The sequence below is a fragment of the Aulonocara stuartgranti genome, assembly GCF_965226115.1.
Source record: "Aulonocara stuartgranti genome assembly, chromosome: 7".
NCBI classification, from domain to species: Eukaryota; Metazoa; Chordata; class Actinopteri; order Cichliformes; family Cichlidae; genus Aulonocara; species Aulonocara stuartgranti.
Window position 1 is genome coordinate 68,520,182 of NC_138945.1, and position 11,195 is coordinate 68,531,376.

The 11,195-nt window shown below is 40.2% G+C and overlaps 1 protein-coding gene and 1 long non-coding RNA gene across 2 annotated transcripts in view; one reads left to right on the top strand and one right to left on the bottom strand.

Moving 5' to 3' along the window:
• LOC309710147 (cytochrome P450 2D15-like) overlaps positions 1–1,586 on the top strand; it is a 28,384-nt gene extending 26,798 nt beyond the window's left edge. The window contains exon 11 of the mRNA XM_082539404.1: positions 24–1,586. Coding sequence (XP_082395530.1) covers positions 24–211 — 188 coding nt within the window. The 3' untranslated portion in view covers positions 212–1,586. The remainder of the gene's footprint in view (positions 1–23) is intronic.
• Positions 1–11,195, bottom strand: part of LOC309710150 — a 394,879-nt gene that overhangs the window by 116,586 nt on the left and 267,098 nt on the right. The gene's annotated exons all lie outside the window — the stretch shown is intronic.

The following is an 11,195-nucleotide window of genomic DNA, read 5'->3' on the forward strand; positions in this document are numbered from 1 at the left end:
TGAAGTGTCTTGTAATGCCTCAGGTCCTCGGATGTGTCTCGGAGAGGGTCTGGCTCGCATGGAGCTCTTCCTCATCATGGTGACTCTTCTGCACAAGTTTAAATTCATCTGGCCCGAGGACGCAGGAGAACCAGCCTTCACTCCAGTCTACGGCATCACCATGACTCCCAAACCTTATGACATGAAGGTTCAACTCAGAATGCCACAGTGAGCCAATGTGCTTCATAGAAGGAGAAAGAAACAATTTAGTCTTAGTCTTTAGTCAATTTAGTCTAATTTTATTTTCATTAAAATTATTGTCCTTTATTCATTCATTGTTGGTTGGTTGATGTCCTATGATTACTGAAAAAACAGTGAGACTTTGTAGAACATGTCCTATTTTATAAAATCTTCTTTCACGTTTAAGAAAAGACTTTTTAAGATTAGAAACATGTTCTGCTGGGCAGGTTTCACTGAGATGTGCATCAGCACAGCAGTTCTCAAGCTGTGGGACATGGAGCCACTGTGGGACATGAGCGTTGATGACAAGGGGAATAATGAGAAAAACTAAGTTGAATGAGAATAATTTATGCAGGATATGTATATCTGTACGTAGGGCTGCTCAATTAATCGAATTTTAATCTCGATTACGATCTGGGCTTTCAACGATCATTAAAAATGACTGAGCCGATTATTAGCCCCTCCCTCATTTATCCGCGACACCTTAAAGGCCGGTCCGTGAAAATATTGTCGGGCATAAACCGGTCCGTGGCGCAAAAAAGGTTGGAGACCGCTGATTAAGAGGACCCGAGGGAAGCTCGGAAAGCTAAGCAGAAGTTATTTGGAGAGGAGAGTGACTGCCGTTGGTTGAAAAGAGGTAAAAAAAAACTTCAGTGGTGTTGCACACTATGTTATATTATTTTTTAAAGTCATTGTTCAATACATTGTTATTGTTAACCCTTTAAAGCCGGTCAGAGCAGCACGCTCCGTTTTGCGTAACTATTGTTAAATCCCTGTAGAACCTGAACCGTGTAAGCTAGCGCAATAATTTGTTTTGCATATGAAACCGGAGGAGTTGTACTTACATCTGATGCCATCAGCTTGTCCTCGGTCACGGTTTCCTTCCACATAAAGCTTTGCAAAAATTGCATAAAAAGCGCTTGCAGGAACAAAAACATAATATTCCAGAAACACGCTTTGCCGATCCGATCAGCTGTTCAGAACATTCTCCACAGTGAAACAGACGTCAGCGCGAACTGTCGCATGTCCGCCATTTCCTGGCCGAAACCGGAAGTGACGTCATTTTCGCGGAAATTGTAGTTTTTTACTTGTAGGCCTTAAAAGCCTCTACTGGTGTTTTTATAAGTCATGTTTGACTTTTCTGAATAGTTTCTGGGATGCTTGGAACTCAAATTGCACTGCTGGAAATAGTTTATTTTGATGCACCTGCTGTTTTCTTTGCAAATTTGCATCATAGGATTGTTTTTTGTTTTTCCTGCAGTATATAAAAATTGCTGTATCTCCAAAATAAAACTATGAAGACACTCAAAATAAATTTCCTGTTGTTGTAAACTAGTTTGTGCAACTTTTTGTATTTAAAGTTTTGAGGGATAAGCCTCTTAAATTTCTCCAAGTAGAAATACATGTAAACAAAACAAAAGCAATTTTCAATTTTTTTTGTAGTTTATTGCACTTTTTTGCAATTAATGCAGTTACTATGGACTTAATGCATACATATTAGTAAAATATGGGCTATAACAGTTGTATTGATGTATAGCAACTTGAAATGCTCCCACAAATGGCACTACAACATGTAAAAAAAAAAATATAAGCTCTGGCGGACTTGGTTCTATAGTAGGTCTTAAAGGGTTAAATAAATATCGTCGAATAATCGAGATCTCAATTTCAGTGAAAATAATCGTGATTATCATTTTTGCCATAATCGAGCAGCCCTATCTGTACGATTTGTGTAGGAAAAAATAAATGAAAGATCCCCGTACGCTCTTGCTGAGTGTCATTTTTATTTGATTTTGTTTATTTTTTGCCCCAAAACATTTGTGGAGCTTTGGGGGGGCATGGCTGTGAAACGTTTAATGACTACTGCTATTATCCATGAAGCAGAGTCTCCAAAACTCATTTTTGTCTTGCTTCTGTCTGAATCACTTTCTTCCACATAAAGGACGTGTCCAGCAACATCAGGGCTACAAACAACCAGTTAAATAATGAATGCTCTTTAAAAAAACCAAACCAATGGTTACCACATCCACTGAGAAACCATCAACTTAAACTTTACAACTTTGTAGTTCACATCAACGATAGTTAGTCTGATAACAGTCAGCATGGAAGTGTCATGGTTCTCGGTCCTTTTGACCCAGCATTTTGAGTTTTTGTGTTTCTACGTCATTTTTCTTTAAATCATGGTTTATAAACTCAGGATTTTGTAATCCTGAGTTTATTCCATGTTAGTTTCTTTTACATCCAGGTCCTCCTTGTGTCTCGGTCCTCTGTGTCCCTCTCTCTATGTTCAGTGTCCTTGTCTTGTTTCCCTTTTCTGTTCCCGTGTTCCTCTCCTTGTGTTCCACGTCCTGTCATCACTTCTCACTGTTTCCTGTTTTATTTTGACAGCCTCGTTGATAGGTTTGTAGCATAAACCTATTCGCTGGAACGTTAAGGACAATTTAATTACACAGCAAAGCAAGACACGAGTGGGCAAAGTTCTTCATGTTTCTCATGCACGGGAGAGAACTGGACAAACGCCGTTCCTTCGCTTGACCCCAGTTGCTCTTGTCTGCTCCCCCGTAACACTGCTCTTTTATTGAGGTTACATGAATATGCATAGGTGCATTAACATACGACGTATACATACAAACAAAGAGTACCTTGCCTGTGCGTTGTGTAAGTGTGTGCATGTGTGCGTGTGTGTGTGTGTGGGGGGGTCAGAGTGTGACCCCATAAACGACTTCCCTAACCCTGCTGGTTTGGAAGTCCAACAGTTCATCTAAACAAAAGGCACTTAGACTAAAACAGACATAGCTACGTTTATCCTACCATAAAACGATAAGAGAAGGTACGACCTCTCCCACGCTCCCAGAGTGTGGGTGTGAATGCCAGAGCCCTCTGGAATGCACACAACGTCTCTGCAGACTACTAAGGATCAAACCTCTATCAATCTACAACTAATTATAAAACTCTAAGCATATATAAGTAGATATTTCTAAGCATAAATGATAATCAACAATACAAATCCAACACTGGTGTTTGGTGTGTTTGTTCATTTGTGTCAGCTGTGTTCCCCGTGCATCTCCACTTCCCTCGTTACCCTCCTGTCTGTATTTATGTCTGTCCTGCATCGCTGTCTCTCTCGTGGGTGTGTTTTTCCCTGCATGTTTCTCTGTATGTTGTGTTTATGTTCCTGTATTCCAGTTTAGATTAGCTTAGTATTGTATCTCCAGCACTCTGTCAATAAAGCTGTTTGAGTTTCTAGGTCCTGTGATTCTGCACTTGGGTCCTAACCTGCCTGCGTCACACAGCTGTTTCACAGAGGTGGAAAGAGTACTCAAAATTTGTACTCAAGTGCAAGTACTGTTACACTGGTTAAATTGTACTCAATTACAAGTAAAAGTACTGGTGTTAAAAAAATACTTGAGTAAAAGTACAAAGTACTCTTCTCAAAAACTACTGTAAGTATTAATAACTTTTTAACAGACTGATGTTTTATTCTGTCGTCAATAGCAGGCATTCGACTCGATTCACCAGTATAAATATTTATGTTCAAAGCACATTTCTCAGATGAACAAGGTATAGAAAGGTAACTTGTTTTGTAAATAAATGTAGATATAAAAGGAGGAATTTTGTTTGTTAAAACAATGACAAAAATGTTTCTGAACATGCGTAGAACCATTTAAACTTTTCCCCATACACTGAACAACAGGCAGGAGTGTCTTAAACTCTTAGCGTTTCTGTCACACTTTACTTTCTGAACCTTTTGTTCAGTTTCAGCAAGAGCTGGTTTTCTAAATTAACAGAGGCAATCCGACTTCGTTTGGCTGTGAAGAGTAAACCAGCACAGCTAAAAAGTCGTTCACACGCAGCAGAAGCAGGCAGAGCTGTGTTTAGTTTAAGAGAGAGGTTTTTGATGGCTGAGGAGTGCAGCAGCTCCATGGTGTCTGTGGCACAAGCAAGATAACCATCAAGCTCAACTGCACTTTGGTCTGGAGAAGAATTCATCTTCATCAGATGACTCTTTGCTGATCCTCACTCTCATGCTCTGTCATTTCAAGATGTTGTTTGATGTATGTCAAGGCTGTAATTGCAAGTAGATAACACAATTTTGTTATTTAAATTTCAGTGATTATTCCTGAACACAAATTTAAAATCGGCAAATTCTCAAAAAGGATTATTTAGTATTCAGGACAGACCATCAATAACTTACAATGTATTAGGTGAAATACTCACTTAAGCATGTGTTCAAATGTAAAAATACACAAAAATGGGATCACATGAATCCTTACCAGCCTCTGTTACATCTGCTCTGTCAGTCCAGGAAGTCTTGAACTTGGGTAAGAGGACTGCAGCTGCAGCCAACTCTGGATCCTCCATCATTGTCCAAAACGCTTTTGAAGGCCATTTTGCAGGGCTCTGATGAGTGGCACGCATGTCTTGCTTGATGTCTCCAGCCTGCTAAGTTTGGACAGTAGTTGTTGGATTACTGGCAGGAGCCATCCCATAAAGGAAGTGGACTCAGACTGAAGGATGTTTGCAGCTTTCACCAGTGGCTTCATGGTGGTACAGTACTCCCTAAGGAATGCAACTTCTGCAGGACTCAACCTGTAAGACACAACAACAAAACCCACCATGACTATAATAGGGATCTTCTGATTTAATATTAAGAGTCTGCTCACGTTTTTAACCATCCATTAAGGAAAATTCACAAAATTTGAAACCATATTGGTAGGTGTCCAATTTTACTCACATTTTCACCTTGAACTCCTCACAAATGCTCCTGATGGCATCTTCCCCCTTCTCATCAATGATGCGTATTATCCTTTCAATGGCAAGGTAGGTTGAATTCCATCGTGTTGCATTGGGACGAATGATCTGTAGCTCACACTTGTCCTCTACCACTTCATTAGCCAAATGAGATCGGCCAGTTTTGTTCCAAATGGCCTGGCATTTTGCAAAGGTTGCACGGGAGAGCCTCTTGTAGGTTTCATTCATGCTCTCTGCTAGGGCAGCATCAGTTGTTGCCACAAGGTTTAGCAGGTGACATGCACATCGCTGATGAGGCGGAAGTTGATACTCCAAACCAGAGTCTTCATCAAGAATTGCACTTGCCTCATGGTAGTCAATATGGTCAGTCAGGTCAAGAGTTTCTGGGTCTGCTTCATCTTCAGCTTCATCTGCATCATTTTGTGCCCCAAACATGTGGAAGGCCTTGACAAAGTTGGATCCACTATCAGTTGTGGTTCTTACAACTTTGCCTCTAATCTTGTATTGGCAATGGATATCATCAAGCGCACCAGCAAGCATGTCAAATGTGTGAGACCCTCTCAATCTTTTGCATGCTAGTGCTGCAGATCTTCTTTCCAGGGACGCTTCCTCTATCCAATGGCATGTGACTCCAAGGTAACTTTTCTGATGAGCTGACCAACAATCAGTAGTGGTAGCAACAAATTTGACTTTATCCAATGCTGCAACCAAAGTCATCTTCATGTGATCAGCAGCTTCACAGATTCTGGCACGGACAGTGGGTCTGGAGATGACTTTGGCTTGAGGTTGTAATGTGGTAACCAATTCTTTGAAAGATGGCTGTTCTACCACTGCAAATGGCTGTAGACCCTCACATATGAAATTGATGACAAGCTTGTCAACAGTTGCTTGTGGAACATGTTTGTTTGCAGCTCTCAACATCAGGTCTGGTAACTTGGCTTGTGTATTTGCTGAGAGCTTGTTTGGTGTGGCTGTGGTCTTTCGCTGTCGAGATGTTGATGCCACAGTGATATTGCACTGCTCAGTCTTCGATGGATGTTTCCTCTGTAGAGATAAATATTATCATACGTCAGGTTCATACATTACTTCATAACATCACTGTGATTAACACTAAAAGAAAACACATTTTTAAAACATTATTCAACTAGACTTGAGCTAATCTTTGATTGTTGAGCATAGTATAAAAGAGTGGTGAATTGGTCAAATTTTGCAGATATATTGCTGTATTTATTCACAAGTGTAAACCAATTTTGAACGATCATTGCAAAAAACATGAATTTCTGTATACATTCTAAGTTCTGTAATCTGTATACTATCTGTAAAAAGAGTATCGACCAATGTATCAGTATCTAAATTTTTAACTCCTTTTTATCAGTATCACCCTAAAGTTTTCAGTATTAGTCAGGTCCTAAAAATACTAAGAGAGCAAAATATGTGTATCTAGCAAATCTAATTTAAGAAAAGGGATCACATACACAAAAATGCTGCCCATACAGCTAACAAATAAAAACAATCCACATTATGTTCTTTAAAAAAAGATATCATATTGGGAAACATATAACCCTACTGATTAAGAGCCATGTCACTATGATAGACCTATATCAGGCCAATGATACTGATCAACTGATCCATCAATCGGGCTCTGGTACATGTCAGCTGAGAGCTGGAAGATTAATTTGAGATGCCGCTCAGCACTGTGTTCAAGTTTGTTTGTTTTTTTGTTTGTTTGTTTTTTTAAATAGGCCAGCTGATTGTAGGCCTGTGAGTTTTAAATGACTACAAGTTTAATTTATTGTAATGACGGTGGTTATCCAAATAATAAGCTAAAACATTCCTACGAATTGTAGCTCAGTTATGCATGCACACACGCACATTAGCTAGCTCCGTCTTATTTTAATATCAGGCTAACCAATGGCGGTGACAATATCTTAGCCAAACTAGTAACCTTAACACACATGAAAAATAAGAAAGCAATATCATACACGTATAGTTGTAAAAGCTCTTACCTCAATGTGTCTTTTTAGATTAGATGCTGAAGTCTTGTAAGCTGAAATGACTGTAGAGGTCAAACAAAGTTTGCACTGCATCTGGATGCTGTCTCCTTTTCTTCCTCTGTACACGAAAAATTCCTCCAGGTATGGCCACGAGCACGCGTCCTCCGTCTTTTCTACGTCGTTTTCATGGTTGACAGTGTTGTCCTCTGTCTCCATTTTGGCTTCTTTGTCTCCAAATCTTTCGTCTATAAAGTAGTTTATACTCCACCATTTAGCACCTCCAGACACCTGTGCCTGCTGCTGCAGCGGAGTTTATTCTTTGCTTACGTCTTAAATTGGCGCGGTTGCGATTGCACGGCCTTATTGGCTGCAAAAATGCAGACGAAAGGTTTGAATATTAATTCAAATTGTGGGCGTACTCAGTAGTGACTTTTGATTTTATAAGTAGCGAAGTAGATTACATGGTGTAAGTTGTACTCAAGTATGAGTAAAATTACACACTTGAAAAATTACTCGTAAAAGTACAAGTACCCAAAAAATGTACTTAATTACAGTAACGTGAGTATTTGTAATTCGTTACTTCCACCCCTGCTGTTTCATGACAGGAAGTCACTTTAAAACTCAGATTAAATAATCTATGAACCAGGGTTAAAGGGCTGTGTCTTTTGGTTAGTTATTTTGTTCTAATTCTGATCTGATTTGACTTGTAAGTACTTTTTGTATTTTGTATTTTCGCTATTTGGTGATTTTGTGTAGTATTGTGCATGTTTGCATACATAGTCTGTGGAAATTCTGAATTTGTGAATACAGAACAAACAAATTCAGAGAAGAAAATACTGACAAGTCATAATTTTGTGCATGAAATATTGGTAAGTATGGTTAATGCAGGCATTTCTGGGTTCTGTTGTGTTCAGTTTTTCTAGAAGGAAGTACAGAAGAAATATGTGTCTTTTAAAAACATTTAAGTTGCTTCGGCAGTTAAAATTACAAGTGCTGGACTTCTCTGTGAAATCAGTCGTCTGTCTTCACACGAAAACATGACTCTGAATCGGGCTGTACAGTTTTATACCTCAAGAATAACACATTTTATTATGACTATCTTCTTCCGGAAGCAACATGGTGTCGCGTTCGAATTTTGAGGAAGAGACATACGACTGAAAGTCCACAGTGGATCAACACAAATTATTTTATTAAAACACATATATGTGGTGAAGATCGGCTCTGCAAAACATCAAGCTCCATCTCCCCCTACAATAGGTGGGTGTAATATTTATACTTATGATGACCAGTACCTCGCGTCACTAAAACAGAACAGTTCCTCTTTCAGTTCCTCCAGATGCATCCTGTTATTCTGCTTGTCCAGACTTAAACAACACTTGCAGTCAGTTTACCCAGACAGGCTATGTGTCTGTGTCGTTACTCTAAGTGCACGACCCCTCCCCCCCTACATCATCTGTGACCAGGCAAACTCCAGTGCAGCCTGCTGAATTCACACAGGCAATATGTAGTAAATTATACTGTAAACATGTAGGCAACCTTTCAATAGCTGAACTTTGCTCCATTGATCGGCCAGACATCGCGCTGCCCGTAGCTTCAAACCATTAATTAACTTAACCGAGCTTCAACCCTTTAAGTATGCAATATGTGTATAACATGATTACAGTTGCACCTGCAATGAAAGATTATTATGTGCTTATGCTAACACCTGAAATACAGACTTTAATATAACCTCACCAGTTTCAATAAATGTGTCAATAAAATGATAACAATGATAAATCATAAATGATGCAACAGTAATAATAAGGATTATGAATAGTGACAGTAAAATAATATTTCATCTCGACAATGGCCTGCTGTCTCCCTATTGTCTTCTCTCCATCCACGTTCAACCTCGGATCTCCTCCTTTTCCTGGAATGACAGAGCCAGAAAAGAAAACACCTCCCTGCCTAGCCTTGATGAATTAATATCATCCTACTGATTCTATTTATTATCTAAGATCTGGACATTCTGTTCGGACTTCCTTTTCCCAGAAAATATCATCGTGACTGTCAACCAGTGTGATGTGTAAGCATGCTGCAAGAAGACGCTCTGTGCTCTACGTCAGTCTCAATATTTCAATTCAGTCGAAGCGCTGAATGAGGATCCCGACCCTCAAAAACACGGCAGCAAGCTAATGGGGGCGACCGTGGCTCAGGGGGTTGGGAAGCGCCGGTTCGATCCCTGGGCTCTCTGTCCTGGTCGTTGTGTCCTTGGGCAAGACACTTTACCCTACTTGCCTGCTGGTGTTGGCCAGAGGGGCCGATGGCGCGATATGGCAGCCTCGCTTCTGTCAGTCTGCCCCAGGGCAGCTGTGGCTACACCTGCAGCTGCCTCCACCAGTGTGTGAATGTGAGAGTGACTGAATAGTGACATTGTAAAGCGCTATATAAATGCAATCCATTATAATGAGCTGAAATGTGTATATAAAAATAATTTAAAAAAACAGCTTTACTTAATCATTCTAACAGTTCACATAGTTTGTGAATGAATTCCAATGGGTCTTCAAAAATGAGTTTGAGGATCTGCTACTTACTAGACACCCATATGGAAAAGACTTGCATAAGATGTGGCCTACTTCATATAGTGAATCATATAAGGCTCATATGATTTACTCATGAAAGTGGCCACTTTCATATATTGTTTTAATAAGTATCCAAAACATACAAGTTGTCACGGCTCGCAGTGGCAGACCGTGTGGAGAGTGTGAGGAGGACTCAGGTGCAGACATAAGTGAGGATACGGGAGTGAACTTAAACAAAAGCGAGCCTTTAATTGTGGCTGATGAACACAAAAGAAACAAGAATGAGGGCAGCACAAGAGCAGTAACTAAACAGAAACCTAAACTGGGAACAAACTATGGTAAGGCTATGGGGTGGGAACACAGACGACGCGACACAGACTGCATGAAACACCGAGACTAAATACACATGAGGGATGATCAGGGGAAGTGGCCACACATGGGAGCACAGCTGACACACATGAACCTAACGACAGGACAGGAGAGGTGAAACTAAATACACTGACATTGAATACAGACTTTCAAAGTAAAACAGGAAACATGGAGATTAGACATGACATGAACTAAACATAACCATGCAGACATGACTCATGACAGGTAGACGCACGAACCAGGGAGACGGAGTACAGGGGAAGATGACAGAAGCGACAGCATGAACTTGACAACACAAGACACACAGACATAAACACATGAAGGGCAAGGGAGGCTTAATACAAGGGTGATATAATTACAAATGAGCTGGAATAACTTAATGAACCTAAACAAACAATAAACATCAAAATAGACTAAACACAAAACACTGGGTCGCACGACCCAGGACCATGACACAAGTTTCATTTATATAATTTTTCTAGGGATCTTATATCTGTTTTCACTCTTGTATGCTTTTCATACAAGTTTCACACAAGACAGAAAATTTATAAGATTTCTATATACAGTGGGGCAAAAAAGTATTTAGTCAGCCACCGATTGTGCAAGTTCCCCCACTTAAAATGATGACAGAGGTCAGTAATTTGCACCAGAGGTACACTTCAACTGTGAGAGACAGAATGTGAAAAAAAATCCATGAATTCACATGGTAGGATTTGTAAAGAATTTATTCGTAAATCAGGGTGGAAAATAAGTATTTGGTCACCTCAAACAAGGAAAATCTCTGGCTCTCACAGACCTGTAACGTCTTCTGTAAGAAGCTTTTCTGTCCCCCACTCGTTACCTGTATGAATGGCACCTGTTTGAACTCATCATCTGTATAAAAGACACCTGTCCACAGCCTCAAACAGTCAGACTCCAAACTCCGCCATGGCCAAGACCAAAGAGCTTTCGAAGGACACCAGGAAAAGTATTGTAGACCTGCACCAGACTGGGAAGAGTGAATCTACAATAGGCAAGCAGCTTGGTGTGAAAATGGTGGTGCAGGTGAATGACCTGCAGAGAGCTGGGGCCAAAGTAACAAAGGTCACCATCAGTAACACACTACAACGGCAGGGAATCAAATCCCGCAGTGCCAGACGTGTTCCGCTGCTGAAGCCAGTGCATGTCCAGGCCCGTCTGAAGTTTGCCAGAGAGCACATGGATGATACAGCAGAGGATTGGGAGAATGTCATGTGGTCAGATGAAACCAAAGTAGAACTTTTTGGTAAAAACTCAACTCGTCGTGTTTGGAGGAAGAAGAATA